This window comes from Gossypium hirsutum, chromosome A02 (genome assembly GCF_007990345.1).
Source record: "Gossypium hirsutum isolate 1008001.06 chromosome A02, Gossypium_hirsutum_v2.1, whole genome shotgun sequence".
In the NCBI taxonomy this organism is placed as follows: domain Eukaryota; kingdom Viridiplantae; phylum Streptophyta; class Magnoliopsida; order Malvales; family Malvaceae; genus Gossypium; species Gossypium hirsutum.
The window spans coordinates 106,482,536-106,510,313 of NC_053425.1; the positions used below are offsets into that span (position 1 = coordinate 106,482,536).

At 31.1% G+C, this 27,778-nt stretch overlaps 5 protein-coding genes and 1 long non-coding RNA gene across 7 annotated transcripts; 3 read left to right on the forward strand and 3 right to left on the reverse strand.

The window, feature by feature from the left end:
• Window positions 1-483: 483 nt before the first annotated feature.
• Window positions 484-2,680, reverse strand: LOC107944477 (uncharacterized). Its single transcript, XM_016878300.2, has 5 exons — window positions 2,457-2,680; window positions 2,293-2,345; window positions 1,245-1,415; window positions 1,087-1,167; window positions 484-978 (listed from the first exon to the last, which is right to left on the reverse strand). Exons 1-5 carry the CDS (start codon window positions 2,514-2,516, stop codon window positions 792-794), a joined length of 552 nt encoding a protein of 183 aa, XP_016733789.1. The 5' UTR covers window positions 2,517-2,680; the 3' UTR covers window positions 484-791.
• Window positions 2,681-11,827: 9,147 nt separating this feature from the next.
• LOC121209661 (wall-associated receptor kinase-like 14) lies at window positions 11,828-15,480 on the forward strand. Of its 2 annotated transcripts, none has more exons than XM_041080683.1 (4): window positions 11,828-12,088; window positions 12,207-12,993; window positions 13,943-14,017; window positions 14,138-15,480. In XM_041080683.1, the coding sequence occupies exons 2-4, from the start codon at window positions 12,249-12,251 to the stop codon at window positions 15,418-15,420; spliced, it is 2,103 nt and encodes a 700-aa protein (XP_040936617.1). In that variant the 5' UTR covers window positions 11,828-12,088; window positions 12,207-12,248; the 3' UTR covers window positions 15,421-15,480. The 2 variants fall into 2 exon arrangements, with proteins under 2 accessions (XP_040936617.1, XP_040936621.1); XM_041080687.1 differs by having other exon boundaries at window positions 11,870-12,088; window positions 12,249-12,993.
• A 1,664-nt stretch (window positions 15,481-17,144) lies between these two features.
• Window positions 17,145-17,765, reverse strand: LOC121209667 (uncharacterized). Its single transcript, XM_041080693.1, has one exon. It carries the CDS (start codon window positions 17,674-17,676, stop codon window positions 17,212-17,214), a length of 465 nt encoding a protein of 154 aa, XP_040936627.1. The 5' UTR covers window positions 17,677-17,765; the 3' UTR covers window positions 17,145-17,211.
• A 563-nt stretch (window positions 17,766-18,328) lies between these two features.
• LOC107909350 (protein HGV2) lies at window positions 18,329-21,016 on the forward strand. Its single transcript, XM_016836834.2, has 6 exons — window positions 18,329-18,842; window positions 19,097-19,320; window positions 19,536-19,739; window positions 19,892-19,982; window positions 20,152-20,425; window positions 20,517-21,016. The coding sequence occupies exons 1-6, from the start codon at window positions 18,526-18,528 to the stop codon at window positions 20,844-20,846; spliced, it is 1,440 nt and encodes a 479-aa protein (XP_016692323.2). The 5' UTR covers window positions 18,329-18,525; the 3' UTR covers window positions 20,847-21,016.
• A 2,115-nt stretch (window positions 21,017-23,131) lies between these two features.
• LOC121209670 (uncharacterized) lies at window positions 23,132-26,392 on the reverse strand. The gene is made up of 2 exons (XR_005904763.1): window positions 25,453-26,392; window positions 23,132-23,402 (listed from the first exon to the last, which is right to left on the reverse strand). It is a non-coding gene; the product is annotated as an uncharacterized lncRNA (long non-coding RNA).
• LOC121209669 (BTB/POZ domain-containing protein At5g66560) lies at window positions 24,553-27,538 on the forward strand. Its single transcript, XM_041080704.1, has 4 exons — window positions 24,553-25,027; window positions 25,106-25,175; window positions 25,273-26,619; window positions 26,714-27,538. The coding sequence occupies exons 1-4, from the start codon at window positions 24,990-24,992 to the stop codon at window positions 27,290-27,292; spliced, it is 2,034 nt and encodes a 677-aa protein (XP_040936638.1). The 5' UTR covers window positions 24,553-24,989; the 3' UTR covers window positions 27,293-27,538.
• Window positions 27,539-27,778: the final 240 nt, after the last annotated feature.

Consider the following 27,778-nt stretch of genomic DNA (forward strand, 5'->3'; position numbering starts at 1 on the left):
ACATCAATTACTGCGACCAATTACATTTGACCACTTATTTACCAATGCTCTAATCACAGAACAACATGTAATTCCATGAGATCAAAGAAGATCCCAAAATATATAAACCGAGAACTTAATGAGAGGGGCGAGTAACCAAATACCTAATCTTCCTACATAACAAAAGTGAGTTTGGAGAAAAATACGTTTACCTACGATTAGTGTAAAAATAGCGGTGATCGTGAGATTAGATACTGTAACAATACTATAGCGTGAAACAAAAAGTAAACTAAACATACTACACCGCACCCAACCGCCCATCTAAACCCACCCTAAGCCTCCACTATTCCTACACCTTTCTACTACCCATCTCCAACCACAACTCTCCGCTTAACAGGGTGAACCGTCTGGAGACACAGCCACCTCATCTTTGTATCAACATATACATGTATATATATTCATAAGATATAACTTCTGCATTAAGAAAAGTTAGTATTTAGTATATGAAGTAATTTCCATCTCATTAAAGGATAAAATGATACCAAAAAGAAAAGTATTTTTCCTATCTAAATAGCTTGAGTATGCGATATTAAATTTGCTCAAATAATAAAACATGATCAAAACCACAAAGGGCACAAATTGTTGGAATCCCCTATGAGCAAATTAACAACCCAGAGGAGGCTTACAAATAAGAGGCAGCTCATTTTTCAGCTTCATTTCGTTCAGAACCCGCAATAGGAATAGGCTGCATTGAACCCTCTTTTAGAAATATTGACGCAATGTCCGGTTCAGAACGACACTAGCAAACTTCATTACAGTCTTTTACAACTTTCACGTAACCCAGAAGTCGAAATGGCACAACTAAGGCGGAGTACTTGGTTAGAGTTCTTTAAAACCAAAGATGATCTTGGAACCTGCATTTTCCTTTTCTTCAAGAACTCCAAGGAGCTTTGTAAGCATTGAGGAGGTGGCATGTCGTTCAAAATAACGGGTTCAACCCTGCATGTAACAAAGGAAAAAGCTTAATTTCAATTCGAAATGCTTCTTTTGTTATCTCAAAGAGAAAAAGACCGCTTTTTTACGATAACGAGAAGAGTAACCCCTCACCCTGAGTTTTTCTTCTTTTTCTTTCTCGGAATTGGATTTACCTCAGCCTTCTCATCCTCGGAGTCGGATAAGAAAACTTGTCTGCAAAAAAGAACATGTCATCTTAACTTTAAACTACGCACACAAATTGTATAGATGAGTAGATAGATATGTCATACTTTTCACGAGATGCAAGCATTTCAACGATGTTGGTAGGAAGCATCCCCTTCTTAGCCTGAGATTCCTCATCAGTTTCTACATCTTCTTGGACCTTTTCAACCTTTGTAGATTGACGGGGTGTTTTCCTCTGAGCCCAAAGCCTTCGACGTTCTTTTCCCTCACGACGAACCCTATAAAGAAAAAAAACAGATTAAGCTCCATTAAAAGTAAAACTTAATGCAATCAAAAGGTCAACAAGACAATTATGAAGCAGAACAGCATAAGCATTCAATATGATCCAAAATTTTCTTCTCGAATCCGTAAAGTTAATCACTACCAATTCTTTCTCACTGTATTCGAAAATACCAGTCACCGTCTTTCTCACAAATCGCAGCAAAGCAAACAACTACTGCATTTTCGAGACAATCCCATGAACCGAAGGGAGCTAGATAAAAATCATAAACCACAGGTAACTCAAAACCAGCATGGCGGCATATCTAAACTCTAAAATCCCATACTTCATATTTAAAAGAATGAACTTTAGCATCACAACATTAAATCAAGCTCGATACTAACCCCTGAATATAGTAATACTTAACCACTAATCACAGCAAGCGCACAACTACTGCACTTTCAAAACAACCCCATGAACCATGGGGAGCTCAATAAAAACACAGACGGCATATCTAATCTCTAAACTCAAAATTCCCATACTTCAAATATATATATATACATGTTTCCGGTCAAGGATGAACTTTAGCATCACCGCATTACCACAAAACCGGCCAATTAATCAACCTTTTCTTGCTCTGATGTTAAGTTCAATAAAATTAAATCAATAAAACTCTTACATTTAACCAAGTATTCATTTAAACCTGGTAGTAACATATCAATGTCTTAAGCAGCTAAAACATACCCAAAGCTACAAATTCTTCTCCAATTTGATTTAAGCCAATCAAATAAGCAAATTGATTTTACACAAAATAAACACAAAAAAAATTACCTAAACAATTTTCTCCAATAATAACAATATATATTAAAAAGAATAGTAAATAATAAATTAACTACCTGGCCTTGTTTTCTTTCTGGATTTTTCTTATGTTCTCATCTTGCTTTATTCCCTGCAATCCAAACAATTTTTTAAAAAAGAGAAATTTTGAAACTCTCTTCTTCTTTTTTCCCTGTAAATTTTCAATTACAAAAAGTATATATATGATTTTTTTTTCAAATACCTGCTGATTTGAAAACTCTTCGGGTGCATCAGAATCGTAATCTTCTTCTCTTTCCGACATGTTTAGCTGCGTCGTCGACTGTTTCCGGTTCAAGGTGTTTTTAAGACTGCTACTGTCTCTGCTTCTCTAGGGTTTAAATTTTTAAGTTAACGCCATTGAAACCAGAACTTGAGAAAATATAAAATAAATTCACCAAAAAGTGACCCAAAAATGTAATGGCCCAAAACTTTAATATGATTGGATTGTGAGGCAATGGGCTACTTTCGATGTTGTTTGTTTTTTATATTCTGTTGAGCCCAGAAATTTTATAATGGGGATGATTATTTGCATTATAAAATTTTTCAAGGGTTGAAATATAATTTACTATTTTCTTAGCTAACAATAACTACTATTTTTTAGTGTTTGAAAGAACAGATAATATAATTATTCGACTTTGAATTTGGCATTGACTTTGATACCTATATTTTTTCGGCTTATTTTAACACTTAAACTTGACAATTAAGTTTATTTTGACTTTCGAACTTGAAAATATAAAAGTTTAATAATATAGAACTTTGAAATTGTACCACAATTTTTAACTTTCAAGTAATGATATGGCACAATATTATAATGTCACATTCAATGTATTAGTAATCAGATCGGTAATTGAATAGGTCAAACCATTGATTATTGATTCAATCAGTTGGGATAATTAAACAAATAATTGAAAATTCATAAAAGCTAAAAAAAAATAAAATGGTTAATCTGTAGTTTACCCTTTGAATTTGTCCAAAAGCACCTAATTGGTACATGAGCTTGTATTCTGTCATACACATTGCCCTAATTTATTAATTGTGTTAATTTTTTAAGGGTTAACATGTAGTTTGTGCCTTAAACTTGTCCAGAAGTACCTAATCGGTACATGAACTTGTCTAAAAAATTAGACTTTTTAAAATTAATTTATATTTTTCAAAAGATTTTTAATTTTTTTAATTAGTGTACATCATGTGTCACTATAGTATTGGCCATCAATGCCACACCAACACAAATTAATGGTGTTAGTGCAAAGGTACGAATTTTGGTGGAAATACAAGTTCAAGTACCAACAAGGTACAAAAAAAAGTTTAAGTACCAACTAAGTTTTTTTGGGATAAGTTCAGGGGACAAATTATATATTAACCCAAAATAAAAAATAAACCATTACAATATGTTTCACTGTCTATTTTTGTTATGATTTTTTTTTACCAATTTTAAATAGATTTTGAGTCAATCGATTCAAGCACTTTGTTCAGACCGTTATATCAATTAGTTCTCCATTCGTTTGATCTAATCTTATTCCAATAATACTAGTCACATCATCAAATGTTGACATAATCCAAGTTCATGGGCCAAATTGAAACTAATCACCACGTTTAAATATCAAAATGAAAAAAATACAAGTACCAAAGTAAACTTAATTGCTAAGTTTAGAAATCAGAATTTATATTGTACATTGAAAGAACAAGGGAGACCAAAGCTCTTGTCTACCTATTTTCGAAATACTCAAGTATTATTTAAATTATCTGTTAAACGATTGCCCCTAGAGTTACATACGGAAAATATATGAAATAAAACAAATAAACAAAAGTTCGAAACTCATGCAACAAATGGCCAAATAAACATGAGTCGTGAAACGGATTAGGATATTAATTGAAAAAAATACATTAAAATGATTAGTTTATAAATTAGTGCGGATTAGTTGAATTGAGTTGTTAAATTAATTTTTTTATAATTCTTTTGATAATTTATTAAGTAAATTAATTTTAATTTAAATAATAAATCAACTACTTAACTGATTTAATCACTAATCCAATTTTAAAAACGTTGATCGAAATTGAAAGAGGGAGAGAGTAATATGGCATTGTAAGGGTAAGGTTTGTTTATGGTTTATCACATTTTGATAATGATTGGAGGAGGTGCATTCGGATGATAAGGTAATGAATTTATGCTCAATAAAGTTTGATTATTCCACGTAGACCATGACGTGTCAAGTAAAAGACATCTTAATGAATGAGATTGAAACATATGTCTTGAACTTTTTCTCTTGTTTATTGTTCTCTTCTGCAAAATAAGATGCCACGAAATTTAATATTTTTTTCTGATTTTAAAATTTATGTTTATTTTATTAAATTTATTGATATAATATTTTAAAATAAAAAAAATATTCTAATTAAATATATATATTTTAACAAATTTAAATTTTAAAATCTAAAAATTAGAAAAATTAAATTTTAAATTTACAAAAAAATATAAGGATTAATGATATATTTTAATTATTTTTCCTCCAAGCACTTAAAATTTGAAATCATCACCAATGAAAAACCTTGTTCAGAAGGATTCAAAGATTAATGCGTTCTAGAGGATAATGGGAGGTCAAATACGTACACAAGGATTACAATTTAATTGCAAATCAACTAGCAAAAATTAACCACTTAGCAGGCAAGCATACAAATCTTTGAAGTACCTCTTGATACTATATTTATGACTCTTCAACAAGACAAAGTATTTAATGTTTCTCAATAGTCAATTTAATATAATTCTATTTTATTTTTCAGCAAAAAAAACTACTTTATCTCAAATTATAAAACAAACAGAGACATGTAAGATTATAAAACAAACAACAATCCATTTCACAAATTTTATTTGGACATGGAAAAATGAGAAGAATCAATCTCACACATCACTTTCTAATTGCTCCATGTTTTGAAAAATCACTCTTTTTTTTTTTAGCACAAATCAAGTTGTAAAAGGCATAGAATTACAACTGGCCATGTGCAATTCCTTGACTTACTTAAATCCAAGCTAATTTCAAGTCCCCACCCCTTTTCCTACCTTTTTTATGTTTCTTCCACACCCTTCCAAATGTTATTATTTTCCACAAATTAGACGTTGGCTTTGACTATGTCAATAAAACCCAAACCATTTGTACATCCTTTCTACACCCCAACTTGCACGTTATGAATACAGGGGATAACGTAATTTTTTTTCTCCTCTATTCGGTAATTAGCTCTATTTTAGCTCTATTTTAGTATTTAAACTTAGATTTTGTCAATATTTGATGATATAACCAGTGTTATTAAAACATTATTGAATCAGATGGATCAAGAACTGATCAATATAACGGTCCAAATAAAGAGTTGAATCGATTGACTCGAAAATTACTTGAAATTGGTAAAAATTGAAATTTGAGCTTTTTTAAATTATTTTTTAGATTTTTATGTTTTTTAATTATTGTTGGTCTAATGGTCGAACCAATCAAATTAGTTGAATAGAAAACTAGTGGCCTAACTTGTTCAATCACTACTTTGATTATTAAAACACTAAATGTGACACTTTGAGATTGTATTACATCATCACTTAAAATTATGTATATTTTAATTTTTAAGTGATGATGTGGCACAATCTCAAAGTGCAATGTCATCTCACTTTTATAATTTTCAAGTTTAGGGATGAAAAAAATATAAGTGTTAAAGTGAACCTAATTATCAAATTCAGGGGCCACAAATTATATTATCCCTAACAATAATTACAAATAAGAATACTAGAGGATTATCTAAAATTGAATTCGTAAATTTGTTTAAAATTTTAAATCTATTTATTATTTATAAATTATCCATGTTTATGTTTATATGTAAATCTAAATTCAAATTAAATATTATTATTATTGATCGAATATTCGAAATTTAAAAAGAAATTATTTCAAAATTTTCCAATAATTTTTCGAATATCCAAATATGCAAAATCTGAATTAAAATATGTCAAGATTCTTTATATATGTAAATAAAATTATAAGACAGATTAAATATTCAAATTCACAATCCAAGTTGCCATCGCTAATTATAAACAACACATATACGAATTAAGTATAATTAGAATAAAGTATTACAAAGCATAATTAGATTCATAATCAAAGTATATCTCGAGTCAAACCAAAATAATTTTAGAAAAAAGTATATAAATTATATATTGTGAGACTCGAATACGAGACATCAATGTCTCAAAGCTCAACCTTACCAACTCTGTCTAAGCTCCATTGTAGGATCGTTACAATGTCATTTTTACTTACATTGTTACCAAGTGGATGCTTTTTAAGGTTAAAATATGTCACATGTCATTGTACTATTCGCAAATCTAATTTTAGTCCCTATACTTATTACTTTCAGGAATTTAGTTTCTCTACTTTTTAAATTTTAAAATTCAGGTCTCATTGTTAACATTGTTAACTTTTTTTGTTAAATTTGTTGGTGCGACATTTTGAAATAATAATAATAAACTCAATTGGTTGCAATGTAATTTAAAAAATGACCTTATAATGAACATGATTTTAATAAATTATTTTTTAATAATATTAACAATTAAATTTAAATTTTAAAAATCTAAAAAATATAACAACTAAATTCCTAAAAATAAAATATATGGAATAAATATGAAATTTAGTAATGTGAAATTATTGTGTGATTATCTTTTCTTTTCTTTTTATACAATGAAGTCAACCACGTGTTGCGACCATGATTAAATCCTATGGTTAGGTCGTGCTGTTTACTCAATTACACTTTATCTACTTAACAATTAGTGAAGTTAGAAAAAAAACTTTGGAAGGCTGAAATTAATTTTTTCTAGAAACTTAAAAATGTAATTTTTTTATAATTTTTAGAAAGATTAAATTGTAATTTTATTATTTTAAGAAGTAAAAATGTAATTCTATCATGTATTAATTTTTATTTTTTTAAATTCTAGAAGGGTTAAAACACATTTTTATTTTATTTTAAGGGAGCTCAAGTCACTTGCTTGTCCCTTTTAGTGTCGCTCCTCTAACTAGCTTATAATTTCCTCAAGGTTCTTCTTAATAAGATAGTCGAGTCTTAATATCTATCTCAAGAGTGGATCGTGATAGACTGTCTAAATTTATAAAAAAATTTAATTATACCTCCAATATTTATGAAAAAAATTCTCATTAAAATTTTAAAATCTTTTAAATATTTGAATTAAAATCCAGAAAACTTAATTCCAATATTGGTACTATTATTCGATTGGTCATATAAATGCATTGGCCTACTAAATCTACTTGGTGATCAATTGGTTGACCCTTTAACTTTAATTGCTCAAAGGTACTTTCTGATAATATTATCATATTATTCTATGGCTTAGTTTATAGTATGATGAGACAATATTAATATCATCAAACAATATTTTAAAATGAATAATTTATTAACATATTTTAAATACAATATCTACTTGTTATTTGTAATGTTGTTAGGTCAATTTTCCACACAAGTTGTCCCAAGCTACATGCACACAAAAAATACGAAATAAAAAATAAATATATTTGTTGAAATATTTTTGGCCATGCATGGGCAGTCGTCATGCATGCAAATTTCCAAAGGGTTTTTTAATTGTGTGTCTAAAAAGTCATTTTCAATGAGTTAGGCACCATGGTGTACTTCACTGGTCAATATTTGCTGCTCTTTTTGCATCTTCCTACGTCATGTGGAAAATTCACTTACATTGCCTACTGTTTTACGAACCCAAGATGGAAAATTTCAATACGATTTGAACTTTTTAAGTTAGAATTTTGAGTTTTATTTACGAAAATCGAGAAATTAATTTAAGAATAATAAAGTAATTAATAGTTCAACGATTTATACGTCATTAAATAGTAAAAAAAATCAATAGTTTAAGGATAATTGAATTAATATCATTAAAGTAGAGGATTAATTATGTAGTTTTCATAAAGTAGACATGATTAGACTGAAGTTTTACCATATAGGACAAACTAAATCAACTTTTTTCTTAATAATTTGGTCTAATTATGGTTTAGTCCTTTAATTATATTGGTATTTGGGATTTGATGTTGCACTTTATTTTGGTATGATTTGGCCATGTTTTTTATAATATTATTGGTAAGTCTAAATTAATAACATTGTTAATTGTTTTCATCAAATTGATTATGTGAATTTTTTAATTGTTACTTGATTACATTGCCAATGGTACATAGAAACAGGGGTGAAGTCAGATATTTTTTAAGGAGATCAGAATTAAATTGTGATTACATAGAAACAGGGGTGAAGTCAGATATTTTTTAAGGGGATCAGAATTAAATTGTGATTTTTACGATTGTAAAAATATAATTTCACTATTTTAATACCTATATCTTTATAATTTTTAAAGGACTAAATTAAATTTTTATTAATTTTAAGGGGGAAAAATGTTATTTTACCTTCAAAAGCATAGAAAATTTTCTATTTTAGAAGGGGCTAGCCCCTACCAACTCCTCTAACTATGCCCCTACATGGAAATTCAATTTACCTTATTCAACTAATACTAAATTTACATATAAACTGAATGTTTAATATTTTTAAAGGGACAAAATGTTATTTTACCTTTAAAACGTAAATGAAAAATTTTCCATTTTAAAGGAGACTAACACCTACCAACTCTCCTAACTATGCCTTTACATGGGAATTTAATTTACTTTATTCAACTAATATTAAATTTACATATAAGCTAAATGTTTAATATTATTTAAAAATTTCATACTATCACTTTAACAATTAACAATGTTATCGATTTGAACCTTCCAAAATAGGATGAACAAATTATGTCAAATTATAAAGATTCGATTCATTATTATTTACTTATTTTCTTTCCCTCCTTTTAATCCAAACATAAAATTAAGTATATAGACACTTTGGGAATTAAATTTCAAACCATGAAAATTTTTATTTTTATTTTCTCAGCAATTCATCTTCTTCAAGCAACTCTTCTTCATCACTAGCTTCTTCTTTTTTTTTTTCCTTAAAAAAAGTTAATTGTTTAGGTAAAAAGAAAATCCATGTACATGTAACATGTTAGTGTGTTAGGTTATCCACCATGTACTAACACTCCAAGGGACAATTTAGTTTTCCTGTCATAGCCACCTTATGCCATGGATTCATTAGTAATTTTTATTTAAACAATAAAAAAGAAAACAAATTATGGTGATGGTGTGTCAATTCCGTGTTATACATAATTAAATTGTGATATTTGTGAATAAAAAAATTATAATATATTTTAAAAATTAATATAAAATTAAACATAACTTTAATTAAAATGTTCAGCATAATTAGAGTAAATTTAGATGGACACTGCACTGCCATGCACTGTGAATTACCCATTCAACCCATTAACCTATTAAAGTAAACAATAAGACTGTGTCAGTCAACTATTTTGTCTGCATGGGCAATATAGTCCAATCACTCAATGTCACCTTATTATATACGGCAATAAATTGCCCACATCAAGGAAATGTGCTTCATATGCATTAGTATTTGATACAAGTTTAAATTATCATTGTATATATATATAATTAAAAAAGATCTACAAGCAATTTTTAAATAATATGACATGTTTAATTAAAAAAATATTTTTTATTATTTTAGTACATAGGATATGAGTTACATATTTAATTCTGTTTGCAGGTGGGAGGGAAACCAATAATTCATTATTAGAGGCTAAAAATAATTTTTTAAAAGAAGTTTAAATTAAATACTTTATAATTAAAAGGGTTTTAAATGGATATTATATTCTTTAATTAAGTGGTTTGGGTCATTATTTATTGCTCTTAAACTACGCCTCTATTTGTAGAGTTTAAAAATTCTACTGACAATATATAAAAATAAATTTTCATCAAATATATAAATTAAAATAAAATTCGATTAAAAAATTACGAATTGCTGGACCTCGAATACTAAATATAGGAGAAATTAATTTTATAGACCATTCCTACCATATCATCTATGATCCATTTCTAATTATTTAATGTCATTTTAACAATATTTTCTATGTCATTGACACGTAATTTTGGTAATTTTTTTTTATTTTAAACCCTAAACCTCAAATTTAGAACCATAAACCTTGAATCATAAATATTAAATCTTGAACCTCAGACTTTAAACCCTGAACCCAAAACTTGACCTTTGAACTATGAACCTCGAACCTCTAGTTTAGGATTTGAGACTCAAGTTTAGGTTTGAGATATATAATTTAGAATTCTTTGTTTGAAATTTATACTTCAAAATTTGACATTCAAGATAAAAAAAATTATTAAAATTATATATCAATAATTCTTAAAAAATTGCTAAAAATTATTAAATAATTAAAAATTAACTATAATAATATAATTAAAAGGCTCGATAAAATAATTTCTCCCCTTCAACCCCTTAATCATCTACTCGTTTCGGTTGTTGAAAGAGTTGTTCATTCGTTTAATTTATTAAAAGGCGTGAAAGCATGTTTGTGACAATTTCAATGATTTTACATTGTTTTATAATTTTTTTTTTGTACATAATGCAAACAAGTCCACCACAACCAAATCTGGGTTGTAATTTATCATTTAACCGTACATTAAGAATAAAAAATAATAATTGGTCCCAAATCTAACGGCACTCATTGTTTCATCACTTGGTCATCTAATATTAAATATATTATTATCTTAGATCAAGTTTTAACTCGGTCGACACTGATATTATTATAGTAATAAAAATAATATGAATTCGAAACACTTAAATTCATATTATATTTGGTTTAAGTATTGAGATAAAATTATGAGTAGAAACAAATTTTATACTACCATGCTTGAATTAAAATTTTAATTTAATATGATATAATTTCTTTTCATTTTTATAATGTTATTAGTAGGTTCAATTACAATTTTAATTATTCAACTAACTTATATATTTATTATTGATTGAACACGATTTATGAAATTTTAAATTGGTTTGTAATCGCCTAATTTAATAATAAAAATAATCATGTTTCCACTCTATCAATAGCTAAATATAAAAGTAAAATAATTAAATTATGTCAAGTTAAAGTCAAATAATTAAATATCAAATTTAACATAATAACGGATACTAAAACCATAATCGGGTCGAAATATTTAGAAGTTACAACTATAATTATGATTACAATTTAAACCAATATACTTGAATACTTGTAACCATTGATTGAATCACGAGTAAAGTGGTAAATTTTTTTTACATCAAATCATCTATTGATATCAATCTCAAATTCGATCTTAAAGCTTAAATTAGAATAAAATTTAAACTACAACATGAAACCTCAAAATAAATTTTAGAAATTAAAAAAAAGAAAAGAAAAAGAGAGGAATATTTACGGTAGGCCAACAATGTGATAATCATTTTTATTTGTCAAAACCTTTTTCTTAATTGCGTGCTGACCACAACATTATTCCTGTCAGGGGTGGGCCCTTTTGTAATTTAGCCATACTTTTTCAATGGATTTTTCGTCTAAATTACTCCCACTTGATCCCACAACATAAGGGTATATCAGTCATTTCACATAAAAATACACGTAAGCTTTTTTAGCTTTTTTTAACGCATGGAGTAGTTTGCTAACATCTCTTTTTCTTCTTCATTTCCTGTAAAAAATCTCATTACTTTCCCTCGAAATTTTCCTTTTTTATTTGATTTTAAGTAAGAAAAAAATCAAAAAACCCAAATTAAAGAACTTCAAAAAAATGAAAAAGGGTTAAAGATTCAAAGCAATTCGTTTCTTTTTGAAGCTAAAAAAAAATGTGTTATTAATTGCATTGCGGCCATTGAAGAAGTTTAAAGGTGAGCTCATGAGTACCCATTTAACTTTCTATTAAGCTTTTTAAGTACCCGTTTTTTACTTTATTGCTCTGTTTCTCATAATGAAGCTCTGTTTTTTGTTTTATCTTATTGTTTTCAGGTAGCTAATGATTGCTCTGTTTTGTTATTTGAGGGTTCGAAGATGATAAGGATAAAGCTATGCTTCTCAATAACCATAACAGTTCTTTTCGTTATCTCCCGACTGAATTCAGTTAAGTCGGAGAACAACAACATCAAGTGCAATGGCTCCTACGTTATAGGCAACACCCGGAGATTCCTACCGTTTCCATTCGGATTCTCATCGGGTTGCCCGATTCGACTCAATTGCAGCTCGACCGGGGTTAAGATCGGAGACTTCCACGTTTTAAACGTTACTCCCACCAACATCATCGTCGACCTTCCCGCCAAATGCAACCGGCGGCTGGATTCAATCGCCGTTCTTTTCGGCGAAAACTACAGCGTTTGGGCCGCTAATAATCTCCTCCTCGAAAACTGCTCCAAGGCCGTACCAACTCCTTGTGATTTAAGTCCGACGTTTCTAGAACGTTCGTTTAAACTCAAGCCTTGCGTCGCTAAGAGCAACGATATAAGTTGTTTAAACGGCGGTTACGATGGTGGGTTGATGAATTACAACGAAGTTAACAATACCCAGTGCCGTTTCCTTCTTTCGTCGACTACAATTTTAACCGAACCGGAAAGGGGTTCGGCAGTTTCATTGGTCATGGGCCGAATTAACTTGAAGTGGTGGGTTAAAGGGGAGTGTAATTGTGATGAAAATGCTAATTGTACCAAAGTTAAAAATGGGAACAGAACAGTGGGGTTTACGTGCCTTTGCCGTGAAGGGTTTGAAGGTGATGGGTTCAAACAAGGCGGTGGCTGCCGGCGAGGTGAGTCAAGTCCTTTCCATATCGATAATTATGTATTTTTGTTGTTTATGGGGGTGACCTTTAGAAGAGGGAAGTGGGTAAACTAGACGTTAAAGTGAGGAGCTCGTTTCCCAATGAAAATGTTGACGCCCCATTTTTATGACTGGTATTGGTATATAGGGATTAATTATGGCTTTTGGTTGTTTGTTTTTGACTTGGAATTTAGATTATTTTGGAGCGAAATTTATGGGATTCTTGATTAGTGTCTAGAAATTGAAGCTTTTATCATTGCAAATGAGGTGCAACATTAGCTTTTGAGAATTTAAGTTGGAGTTAAGCTCATTAAGTTTAGTGTTAATAATATTATTTTTAGGTTTATAATGATTAATAGAGAAAGTAAAAATATTATAGAAGCATTTATAGTAAGAGTCATATTATATTTTTTATTTATTAAAAAATTGAAAAAAATAATTATTGTATATAACATCAAAGGGTAAACTGATTTTTTTTTGGTAATATTTCATCAGTTTTTATTGTTAAAAAGTGGTATGATTAATGAAATATCTTGACCATTACATTGGTGTACTGCATGTACTAACATACATAGATTATATTTTAACAGTAAAAATAGATAAAATTATTATAAAAAAGATCAGCTTGTACTTTGATTTAATATACATGGATTAATTTATCCAATCTTTTACCAAAATTATAAGAAGGTAGGTACCAATAACTAGAATCATCTGACTGAACATGAAGAGTTTTTATATAACAGGCTGTTTTTTTTTCAATGCATTTCTTATTTGAGTTGATGAATTGTGGCAAAATGGAGGAGCTTTTTGCTGAAAATTCGAAACAAATTTTAATTTTGGTCCTCTATGTTTAAATTTCAGATTTTATTTTTATACTTCATATGCATAATTTGTACTTGGATAATTTACTAACTCCCCTTTTCATATATGTTTATCAGTTTCTAGCTGCAATTTTTCGAAATTCTTGTCTGGAAAATGTGGTAGAGCGACAAGAGTCGGTGTTCTCATTGGAGGTAATCATGCAAGAACTGACTCTAATTGTGTATAGACTGTTGTTTTTTTCATCATTCGTCTCGTAGTTTCCGAATTGTCTTCTTCGAGTAACCGACGAACCATGTTGCTTTTCATCTTAGGACTCATCGTCGGATCTTTGCTAACGGGTGGTCTGGTTCTTTTATGTTGCTATGTTCGCCGGTGTTGTAATTCCTCGAACAAACGAGCAAGGGCAAAGCGCCGTTTATGTGAAGCCGCTGGCAGCTCGAGTGTTCCTTTCTACGCATTTCGGGAGATCGAAAGAGCTACTAATGGTTTCTCTGATAAAAATAGGTTGGGTACTGGAGCTTATGGTACAGTATATGCTGGGAAACTCCATAATGATGAATTGGTTGCTATAAAAAGGTTTAGATATAGAGACCCTGATAGTATTGATCAAGTGATGAATGAGATTAAGCTCCTTTCCTCGGTTAGCCACCCGAACCATGTTCGTCTTTTAGGTTGCTGTATCGAGGAAGGTGAACCGATCCTCGTTTATGAATTCATGCCTAACGGAACTTTATCCCAACATCTACAACGAGAAAGGGGTGAAGCACTCCCATGGATGGCAAGGCTCACTATCGCTGCCGAAACTGCCAAGGCTATCGCATATCTTCACTCGGTGAATCCGCCGATTTTTCATCGAGATATAAAGTCTAGCAATATACTCTTGGATTACAACTATCGATCCAAGGTAGCCGATTTTGGTCTTTCCCGGCTTGGGATGACTGAATCATCCCATATCTCGACTGCACCTCAAGGAACACCAGGTTATCTCGATCCTCAATACCATCAATACTTCCATCTTTCCGATAAAAGTGATGTTTACAGTTTCGGGGTTGTTCTCGTTGAGATAATAACCGCATTGAAAGTAGTCGACTTCTCCCGTCCTCACTCCGAAGTAAACTTGGCCGCACTTGCTACCGATCGGATAGGAAAAGGCTGCGTGGACAAAATAATCGATCCATACCTCGACCTAGACGGGGATGCTTGGACATTGTCATCGATTCACAAAGTGGCTGAACTTGCCTTTAGATGCCTTGCTTTTCATCCGGACATGAGACCGACAATGCTCGAAGTAGCAGAAGAGCTCGAACGTATCCGACTCAGCGCTTGGGTTCCATGTATGTGCATTGAATCACCTTCAGCTTCCTCTTGTCCAACATCTGACAATGAAAGCGACACGTCATTGAGTACCAAAACAGTGATCGAGAAGGCACTGATCATCGGGAATCGGAGGTTGATTACGAAGCAGAATTGTTTAACTTCATTGAATGATGTTAAAACAAATTCCCCTGTTTCAGTCCAAGATGATTGGTTAAGTGAGCAAAGCTCACCTTCAACAAATAGCTTGTTGGGTAATAATGCATCTCAACGAGAATGATTTTTGAGACCTTTGTAAAAAATCAAACATTAATGTTATAAAAGTTAAAAGTTATTTGAATTTTGATACAAATGTTAGATATACAATATGTTCGTATTCATATATCACACCCAAATGTCAAACAAGAATAAGAATGACAAAAAAATAAAAAATAAACTTGATGAGTTTTGATTTGATTCGACTTGATAGACTAATTTTTATATTGAGTAAATAAATTTAATTTTAAAATTTATTTGGTTGGGATCGACTTCAGAGAAAACCCACCGTCCTAATATTTATTTTAGTATATAATATATAATATAATATTTTTTATATAAAATTATACTATAATTTAAAATATATGATAATAAAATTTATATTAATATTTATTATAGTATAAAAATATAAAAAATAAAAATTATAATCTATCGAATCGAGTCTATTTGAAATTAGATATAACTTTAATATTTTATATCAAATTTGGGATAAATAAAATAATATTTAATTTAAAATCAATTAAAAAATATATTAATTCTGAGTTACACCAAGAAGGCGGTTGACAAAAAATCAACCAACCCCCATTACACTTTTTCTTTTTAAGAAAAAAAGCATGAGAACATGGTAGTCAGTATAGTATTAGAAAGTACGTATCGTTTCTGTTCTCACTCGATATTTAGAAATTTAAATTTTGTTTCGATCAAAATTAAAATTTTGATATATATTAATAAATATCAAATTGTATTTGTACATATCAACCCGGATCAGTTGGTAAAAAATTTAATATTTTAATACTAACTTTTTTTTTATCTTATACATTTTAATTTTTCTAATTACATTTAAAATTAAAATTAAATTACAATTATTAAATTAGGTTATTAAACTTAATTAATAATTTTAAAACTTATATCCACTTATAAATATATTTATATAGATGTAATTGAAAAATTAAAAATTAGATTATATATACTAGAATTTCTATCAAATGTGTATACGTATGAAAATCACAAATTTAAAATTGAAATATATGTTTAAAAAAAACAAACAATAAATAATAAAACGTATAACTTAAAACTAATTATAATAATTACATATGAAATATGTATGATATTTAAAATTTTAAAAAATATATTTAATTGTTTATCTGTGTTGCAATCAATCTTAAGTTGATATCAAGTTAACTCGTAACACCAATTCAATCAAATACATTATCAATATATGCACAATTGATGGAAGTAATAAAAGTATGCATAATTGAAATTAAAATGTATAAAAGTATTAAAATAAAATTTTAATTAATAGTAAATTAAATATTTTACTAATGTAATTAGTTCATGTTCAAATTCCTCTATAATTTTTTTTTACTTTTTTTAAATGTAAAAAACTAAATTACGTTTAAATAATATAATTTATTTTAATTATGAAATATATTTTTGTAATTTAACAATTGAGTTGGTGATTTAGTTAATAGTAAGACTCACTTAATAGTAATTAATCATTTATATATCAAAATGAAGCTTTAGTTGATTGTTAAATTGAAGGTTTTACTAATGTAATTAGTGTGAGTTTGAATCTCAAAAGTAAACTACCTCGAATAATATTACTTATTTTAATTATAGAGATATACTCTCGTAATTTTCTAACCGAATTGATAATTAATTAACTCGTGACAGATTAGAAATTTAAATAATAATATACATAACCACAACCGACTCATCCGTACGAATTATATAATAACACAATGAACAAGAAAAAAAATTGTAATTACTTCAATTAATAACATTACTTTAAACCAAATTAAACATCCAAAAAATTTTAAGATTTTTGAGGATCAGCCCCTAAAATTCCATTAACAATAGAAGTAGCCACCACAACCCCGACTAATTCGGCTCCCGCCACGGCACCCGCCTGAACCAACGCGCCATAATCAACGCTACTTTCTATTTCCTTTTCCGCCGTTTTAATCTCAATCTCCGCCGTCTCCAGCCCATTCTCAGCTGTCCGGATCCCTTCCTTTACTATCTCCGTCGCTTCCTCTTCCGCTTTCTTCAACTTCTTCCTCAAACCGAACAATGGAATGTCCTCCGCTTTCGACGGCGGGTCTTTAACTGTCAATGCCGTCGTTGCCGTCAGAAAGAACAGAAGCTGCCTCCGGTTAGGGAGAGAAACCGTCGGCGCAGGTTTACTGACCTGCGCCTTGATGGATCGTCCGGGGAGCGCGTCGCGAACACGGCGGACTGAGAGAGAGTGGAGTACAGGTGGCGAAATTGTGAAAGCCATTTTGCTTTCTTTTCTTCTCTGCCTTATCTTTCGAATCAGATGCTTGAGACACTAATAAATTTAAAATAGAATGAAAGGACAATTCCACCCGAATTAAGTTTACTTATTTAATTTTAAAACAAATAATTACTAAACTTTTCAAAAAAAAAAAAATATTTAATTTATCCAACTATTCTAAAATTTTATTTTTCTCATTAAATTATTATATTTTTTTTAAAAAAAAGTTTAATTAACAAACTCTAAATAAGGATCGATAATCGGTATGATAAATTAGTATCTTTTGGTAAGTAGAAAAATATATACTAGATCAAAGTTAATCTGACGATTGGCATCTAAGATCGAAGAAGAAAGTTATTTAATTTTGATTCGTAAATTTGTAACGTTCAAAGCTGTTTTGTAAAAAAAATAAAAATATAGAAGGAAAAAAAGGAATTAGAGTTTTCGATTGATGCAGGCGGTACGAATAGATAATGTCATATAATAATTATTTTAGCAAAGTGACTTAAATTAAAACAATCGAAAAGTTTACTAATTATTTTATAACTTTTTAAAGTTGAGTAATCAAAACATAAACTTACTAATAGTTTAGTGATACAGAGTATAGTTTACCCATAAAAAGAAAACAATTTTCTCTCAATTACGAAAATATCCTTCATCGAGCTACCTACTAGAAACGCTGTCGTTTAGAATGTTGGTCTTTCCCTCCTGAATCTCCAATTTTATGTATCTTTTCCGCCAGAAAGGGCTTTTCGAAAGGAAGCGCAAAAGAGAAACCCCCAGAAGCCAAAACCCTCTTTCCATTTTTTTTTTCTTTTGCATATTTCGGGAATTCAGTAAATCAAAAGACCGATGGCCGAAGAAGAAGTTACGACCGCGGAATCAGAGGTGACGGTGGCTGTGACGGAGCAAACACCAGGGAAGGAAACAGATGGAACCCTAGAGACGCAAGGTTCAATCGAAGCCACTGTGGAATCGGCGGTTCAAGGTGGCACCGAGTCTACATGCAACAATAACAACAATGCCAACGGTTCTGAACCGGCTTCCGATGTTGATCGAGAAAAGACGCTGGAGTTCGCAGACGAGTTAACGGAGAACGGATCTAAAGCTTTTAAAGAAAATGATTTCGCCGAAGCTGCTGATTGCTTTAGCCGCGCCCTTGAAATCAGGTTCAAAACCTTTGGCTTATCAGCTTATGTTTCATTTCATCTCATTTTAGGGTTACAAGAAGAAATGGAAACGAATTTTTACTAGTTTAACAAATAATTTCATGATTTAGGGTTTAGGATTTAATTAAAAAGTGGTTGGAAATCTATGAGGAGGTAATTTAAACTACCTTTAGGAAAAGGCAGGTTTCGAGAATTTCCATTAGTATCTTAATTTACTTGTTATGTATCAAGATTGTTATTTTTGTTCGCTCTAGGGTTGGACATCACGGTGAACTTGCAGTGGAATGTCTCAAGGCCTACTATCTCTACGGCCGTGCATTGCTGTACAAAGCTCAAGAGGAGGCTGATCCTTTGGTTTCTGTACCGAAGAAAGAGGGCGAAACTCAACAAGAATTGAACAAAGACAAGTCGAGTAAAACCATTGCAACTCGTGAATCTTCAGTTGCTTCTGTATCAAGTACTGCAGTTGCAGATGGCAGTACGTATTCTATTCATAAAAGGGGTTATGTAACTCTAGTGAATTGAGCACAGATAACTAGTAGAGCCATTTTTTACTGCCTTGGTAGTTTTGCCATTGTTACCAATTGTAGATAGCTGCTCCACGAGCAATGTCATCATTGCATATGTTATCTATAAACCAAATTGTCAACCTTTCCTTGCCCGAATTTTAGTTAATATCATTATGTGCTTCAGGTGGAAAAGATGAGGAAAGTGATGATAGCGACAGTGACACTGATGAAGTGGCCGAAGCAGATGAGGATGCGGATGAGTCCGACCTGGATTTGGCATGGAAAATGCTGGATGTTGCCAGGGCGATTTCTGAAAAACAGCAGGTGGGTGACACCATGGAGAAAGTTGATATTTTATCATCATTAGCTGAGGTTGCACTCGAAAGAGGTCAGTACATGATGGCTCATTATTATTAGTTGCATGTGCTTTGTTGGGTGACTGGGTGGAGGAACCTTCTTTATGAATTTTCCGTGGATTTTTCTTGAAGCATGTCATTTCACCTAAAATCATCGATTTTTGTTTCTGTCATGCTTCTTTAGAGGATATTGAATCTTCGCTTGGCGACTACCAGAAAGCTCTATCCATTTTGCAACGGCTGGTTGAACCAGATAATCGACAAATAGCTGAATTGTATCCTTGATATGGCTGAAATATCTTTATTATCAATTTCTAGTTCAATTAAATGGTGCTGTGTCTTGGTTAGTCAATGCATGCTAGTTAAAATTGAAATGGGGATTCCCGAATTACACCCTTTAATTCCATTCGGGTTCTATTTTTGCCACTTAACCCCATAATTTAGAAATTTTCGAATATGTATGTGTTTGGAAATTGGCTCAAAGCCTGAAGAAGCAATTCCGTACTGTCAGAAGGCCATCTCCGTTTGCAAGTCTCGGCTGCAGCGACTCACAAATGAAGTAAAGACTTCCTCAGACCTGGCATCTTCTTCAGCTACCTCTGAATTGGATGATGGTGTTCAACAGTCCTCCACTGGCTCTCAAACTGTCATATCTGTCAAAGATAAAGAAGCAGAAATTGAAACACTTGCCGGACTTGCTGAAGACCTTGAAAAGAAGGCAAGTGCAATTTTGATTTATCTAATTTGAACTAAAACGGTAAAACCTCAAGTGTATAACTTCATTATTCCATCCCTTTCGGCATTTGCAGCTCGAAGATCTACAACAGCTGGTAGCCAACCCAAAGTCCATTATTGCCGAAATCCTGGGAATGGCATCTGCCAAGGCAAAGGCTGATGAGAAGAGTGCATCTCCCGCTGTGGGGAGTTCATCGCGGATGGGTACTGTTAACAGTAATGGAGGTTTTGATTCTCCAACTGTTTCCACTGCTCATACAAATGGGCCTGCAGCGGTCACGCATCTTGGTGTTGTAGGACGAGGTGTGAAGCGTGTTTTGATGAGTCCGGTAGAATCGGGACCAGCAAAGAAACCAGTCACCGAGCCATCGTCAGACAAAGCAGATGGAAGCAGTGCCCCTTGACAGATTTTGGTTTTGGATTCTGATAATGCATGCTTAGTAATTGCTAGTGAAAATTAGCCATTGAGGATATTATGCTCTTTGAACCCATACCATACTAATGCTTGATTTTAATGGATTGTTGTAAAATTCAGATGAGGAATTTGTGATGCAATGGACTTATTGTTGCTATATATGATCTATTGAACAGTTAAACTATTATTTATATTTTTTTAATTGGGAAAATTACCCCTAAATTCAGTAATAATAATTTATGTTTTAGTCACTCATTTTTTTAAAAAAATTTATAAAATGGTTATTAAAGTATTCAAAAGTTTTCATTTAAGTCCTTGTATTATTATTGTATAGTTTTTTTTGTTTGACTTGGATTTAAGGTATCTTTTACTCGTTAATAAGTATTGATTCTTTGCATCACTTGTCGAATTATTATTTGGAGCTTGGTAGTTGAACTTTAAAAAAAAGATTAACAATCAAATAATTTCAAAGAAATTTTTTGAATAATTTAATGATTATTTTACAAGTTTTTGAAGTTGAGTGAACTAATAAAAACTTATTAATAATTTAGTAACATTGTAGTTGTTTACCTTAAAATTTAAGATAAATTATACTAATAGTCACCTAAATTATGAGTGTTTTTATTTTGATCATTTAATTATAAAAAATTCAATTTCATTAATAATGGTATCAATTTGATTTTGATTTTAAAATTTTAATAAAATATTAAAATACATAAATTATAAAATATTTTAAAAAAAACAGATGTAACGATTTGGTACCTTCTAATTAGAAAAATTAAGTAAAAAAAAAAAGGGCAAAACATCAAAGTAGAGAGAAGGAAAAATAGAAATTAACCTGCCCCATAGTCATGCCTGCATATCATGTACAGACATAAAAAGAAAACATTATATTATCCATTTCCCTAACGATTAGCTACCTAACCTAACCTAACCACGTGAAAAATAGCTAAATTAAACAAAAGTTCTTCCAGTACACCTGAGTCTACCTCTTCAATCATTTTTCTCTATCTTCCAATTTCCCTTCCAAACACAATTATTATCAGAAGATTCAGCTTTGAATAACAAAAGCTTTGTATTTTTTTTTTTACTTCGACATCATCATCACCACCACCATTTTAACTGAATATGACAACAACACTCTTTAATAAGTTAAAAGAAAGAATCAAGGAGAGTAATAATTGTAATTCATGTCTAATCACAAATCCTTTGCCTTGTCTTCTTCCTTTGATTTTGATTCACATTTTATAAATCTTTCCAACTCTTCATAATGATCCTATTGATCTTCGATTTTTTTATATTACTTTTTAGAGTTTTTAAATTTATTTTTACAAATGTTTATGACCTTTTGGACATTATTTGGTATAATTCCAAAGTCTTCCCTATAATATTTATAAAAAAAAGAAAACAGTTTTTCAGTTAAATATAACATAATTAATAACTTTTCAAAATATTTGAGTTAAATAAGGTTAAAATTATGAAAATTGTTCTCGTATTGAAAGTTATCACTGAACTTGACAATTGTTTCAACATTTGGTCTAAACTCTAGGGTTTTTAAGGACTAACTTGAACAAAAAAACTTCAAGCATAAATTTGAGAATAATTGTCAAGTTCAAAGCCTAATTTAGACAAAAAAAATTAAGCCCCAATGTGAGAATAATTACTAAGTTTAGTGCCTAACTTGGACAAAAAAAAAGTTGATACTTCAATGTTGGAAGAGTTGCCAAATTCAAGCTCCAAAAAGTAATTTAACCAAAATATTTTTATAAAGATATTTTATTTTTTTACTATTTTAAATAGGGGTAAATATCATAATTATATATAAACTTTGATACAATGTCTAATGTCATACGTGAACTCTGATTTTGTGCAATTTTATACATGAAATTTTAATTTGGTTCAATTTTCAAAACGCACTAATAGCATTATCAAATTGACACTATTTTACATTGATATATTGCATATATAAACAAATATATTAATCCAATATGAAACTAAATATATATATTTATTTTTTAAGGGTGTACAATTGAATTAAAATCAAAATTTCATATATAAATATGAACCACAATTCAAGTTTCATGTGTATAATTACACAAAATTAAAGTTCATAAATCAAATGACACATTAGACAAAAGTTCGATAAAAATACCATGGAGACCATTTTTTATATTTGATATTTATCCCTAATTTTATATAAAAAAATTAACTTATTATCGTTATTTTAAATATAAAATAATTTATTTTTATATAAAAAATAAAAATAACTAGAAATTAAATAAAATATATATTTCCATTCAATTCAAGTAACAACAAATTTTAATTTATACTGCAAAAATATTCAAATCAATTTTCCATTTTTCCTACACACCCTATTTTCCTTAACTCCATTTACACACATCCTTAATGGAAAATTGTACAAAATATTCTTTAGTAGTTGTCTCATTAATGTATTCATAAATGCAATGCAACGAAGAGGGTGGAAGAACTTACAAGGGTGGAGGCCATGTTGCTATTAATGAAAGCCAGCGCCACGTTTTCAGACCTGAAAATTTCAAAAAGAAAAGCTTCAAATTAGAACTTCAAAACACAACAAAAAACCAATCATTTTTAAAGCTGTGGGGTTTTCTTTTATGTGGGTCATGTGCTTTAGAATATGGCCAGTACCCCCATTTATTTTCATATGACTATATTAAATAACAATGGCTTTTTTTTACTTGCAGTGTTGGACACCCAAAGTTTTCAATTCTTTCCTTTTGCCCCTCAATGGAAAAAAGTTTGAAGAAAAAGCTTATCAATTTCCTTCTCAATTAGTTGTTGCATCTAAAAGCATTTTTAACAAGACTCTTAAAACTATCATGGTAGACAATTTTGTCATCTTGCTTTGGGATTTTGGTTTTCTTGTAGATATCTGGTACCAACTTTGATAATGCCCCCACATGAGAAAAGCTAGTAAAACCCAATAATCTCTTGTTCTCTTAGCCATGGAAGTAAAAAAAAAAAAATCCAAATAAGAGTATTTATCACTGGCCAAAAAAAGTGAAGAGTAGATACTACTCACTCACTCTGTAGTTGTTGTTGATGATTCTATTAAGCATGCTTAGCTTTTGAGTCAACTATATATCAAACTTCCCAAGAACTCGATTTGAATATTGTGAATAAAAATAAATAAATTACAGTAGAGGGCATCTAATTTTTTTTTTAGTTACAAGATAATAGTTCAATTATGATTTTTTTTTCCTTTTTACTATCAACCATGAAAAGTTATAAAATTATTATAAAATTATTAAAATTTATCATTTTTTGTCATAATGTAACTAACGTAAAAATGACCATATTCAAGATAGTTGAGTGACAAAAATGATAAAATTCAATAATTAAATTATCATTTTATAAGTTTTCATAATTAGTAATCACTCTAAACCGGATCCAAACTTGTGACTATAGCATACTAGGGTCAAAACTCAGACCAAAAAGGAACTATAACTAACCTAATAGAAAGAAATTTAAAGGTCATTATTGAATAAAGTAGGAAGTACTGTGTACTAATATCATGGTATAATTACATTATAATAAGTTATACCACTTTAATTATTTATTGTTTTTGGCACAATTGTGTTTTTATTATTAAATTTAAAAGAATAAGGAATTATAAAATATGCATTATATACTCAAATGGGAAGCAATATAATGCCAACCAAGATGGGATTAATTGCTACTTTTGGTCTTTTTCTTCTAAACGTTACCCTTTTTCAGTCCCATTTTTCCCTCTCTTTGACATTTTTAGACAGAGTTGGAGCAGTTGAGACTTGAGATTCTGATGTGATTCAAAAGGACCCAAAAATAAAAAATTAAAAAAAAAACTTTTTTTGGGGGGTAAAAGAATATAATAAAAAAAATTTGATCTTCCTTCTTTGAAATTTGTCCAAGTTTCATTTGTCCCTCCTTGAGTTTTCCAGGATTCCAATTTCCCACCCTTTTTTTATTTTACCAATTGCTTCTTCTTCCTAAACCCAACCCCTTCTCTCTTCTCTAAACTAGGGGGGGAAACCCTAAATTAATCTGCTTTAGGTTTTTCCAGAACTGTTTCTAAATACCCAAAGCATTTTCAACTTAATCTGAAAGAAAAAAAATGGCAGCTGATAAACCTAGCTCTAAAGGCCAAGCATGGTTAGCCTTTCATTTTCGTTTCCTTCATTTTTTTTCATACTGCAAAAATATGTTAACTTTTTTTTTTAATTTTTACAGGTTTTGTGCTACTGGGTTACCTAGTGACATTATTATTGAAGTTGATGATATGACTTTTCATCTTCATAAGGTTAGCTAAGTTTTGAATTTTCTTTTTCATGGTGTTTTTTTTTGTTGGTGAAGCAAACATTTATTTGTCTTTTTTGTTGTTGTTGTTGTTGTTGAAGTTTCCATTGATATCCAAAAGCAGAAAGATTGATCAGTTAATAGAAGAACAAGGTAAGAAATCATCTACTGTAACCGTTACTAAGCAAAAGCAACGTGAAACCGGGAATGAAATCGAAGAAGAAGAAGAAGAAACAGAGGAATATCAAGACCAACAAGATGATGAAGAAGAAGATCGGTACCAGATATCTCTGCAGGATTTTCCGGGTGGTTCTGACGCTTTCGAAACCGCCGCCAAATTCTGTTACGGCGTCAAAATCGATCTCTCCTCCTCCACCGTTGTTCCTCTCCGTTGCGCCGCCGAGTTTCTCGAAATGACCGATGAGTACTCCGAAGATAACCTGATTTCTAAAACCGAAAGGTTCCTTTCTCAATCCGTTTTTAAAAATCTTAAAGCATCGATCAAAGCGTTGAAATCATGCGAATCGGTGATGACTTTAGCGGAGTCTTTAGGCATTGTTGAGAGATTGATCGATTCGATCGCTTTGAGAGCTTCTTCTACAGATCCGACTCTGTTTGGCTGGCCAGTGAATGACGGAATCGTTGAAGCGAAAGGCACTTCGGCTCAAGCTTTGTGGAACGGAATCGAAACTGGTTTGAGAAGAAAAGCTTTAGCTCGAACAAGCAATGTGGAGTCGTGGTTTGAAGATCTGGCATTGCTGAGTTTACCGTTGTTCAAACGCTTAATTTCAACATTGAAAAGGCGAGATCTGAGTCCTGAGGTCATCGAAAGCTGCCTTATGAGTTACGCAAAGAAGTACATTCCAGGAACGTCGCGGTCAAATCGGAAACCGTCGTCGTCATTGGCCGCCGCTATTACAGAGAGTGAACAGAGAGAGCTTTTGGAAACGATAATCTCTAACCTTCCGTTAGAAAAGACACATTCAAGTTCATCAACCGCAACGAGGCTCTTATTCGGTTTATTACGATCCGCTAACATTTTAAACTCATCGGAATCTAGCAAAGCCGCGTTGGAGAAGAAGATCGGTTTCCAACTCGAGCAGGCTACGTTAGACGATCTGTTAATCCCGAGTTATTCCTATCTCAACGAGACGCTCTATGACGTCGATTGCATTGAGAGGATTTTAGGTTATTTTCTGGATGGATTAGAAGAGAGAAACGCTGCAGGAATCGAAGCCGAAAACGAAGGTAACAACGATAACATTATTAATAGCAGTAGGCTGCCTGCATTGATGCTCGTCGGAAAATTAATCGACGGTTACCTTTCTGAGATCGCATCCGACGCCAATTTGAAACCGGAAAAGTTCTATAACCTCGCGATTTTGCTTCCCGATCAAGCTAGAAATTTCGACGATGGACTTTACAGAGCTGTCGACGTATACCTCAAGGTACAATTAACAAAAACAAGCGGTTTAAATTTTGAAAAAAAAAATATGATTTAAATTAGTTAATTAAGCTTTTTTATAAACTTTTTTTTTGAAGGCGCATCCATGGATACCGGAATCTGAGCGGGAAAAGATATGTGGAGTATTAGACTGTCAAAAGCTTACACTCGAAGCATGCACTCACGCGGCACAAAATGAGCGTTTACCATTACGTGCGGTGGTCCAAGTCTTGTTCTTCGAGCAGTTGCAGCTACGTCACGCGATCGCCGGTACATTGTTAGCGGCGGAAACGGCGCCGATGAATGTGGGGAGATTGTCGGGGACGAGAAGAGATGACGACGAAGAAGAAGAACAACAACAAGATGAGGAGGAGGAAAGGGTGGCGATGTCACGTGGTGAACAAGGAAGCACCACGTGGAGAGCAGCCGTGAGGGAAAATCAAGTGTTACGACTAGACATGGATTCAATGAGGACGCGGGTACATCAACTAGAAAGGGAATGTTCCACAATGAAGAAAGAAATCCAAAAAATCGAAAAGGAAAATCCACGTGGCAGCGGATGGAGAGGGTCATTAAATAAACGGTTTGGATGTAAGTTCAAGACACAAGTTTGTGATTCTCATGAATCAACGGTTACGGAGACACGAAGACGAAGACATCATCATCATCAAGAATAGAGGTTGGTACATTAGAACATTAATAATTAACGAACAATAAAATTGCTTTTTATTTTATTTTTTTTATGGGGGTCTGGTTATTTTGTTTATTAAAAAAAAAGGAAAAACTCATCTTTTGAGGCAAATGGCCAACGCAATGGAATATGTAAATAATGAAAGGGGCAGGTCATGATAGGGCCATGGAGTTAGTGGAGAATTGTAAGGCGGATGGTGAATGCCCTAATTTTTTAGTTAAAGTTTTTTAAATTCTTGTGCTTTATTTTTCTCATTTTTTAATATATATTTTTGTGTTGTTTACAAGTGGGATCCGTGGGGGCGTTTGCTTTGGAAGCATGCTGTAGGGGTGAAATTTCTAAATCCGGACGGTATTTTTTTTAATGTAAAAAGTTGTCAATTTTTTTTAAATATTCTTTTTATCAAATAAATTAATTTAATATTTTTTTAAAAATATGAACCATTTAATTGTAAAAAGATATAAAAAAAGCA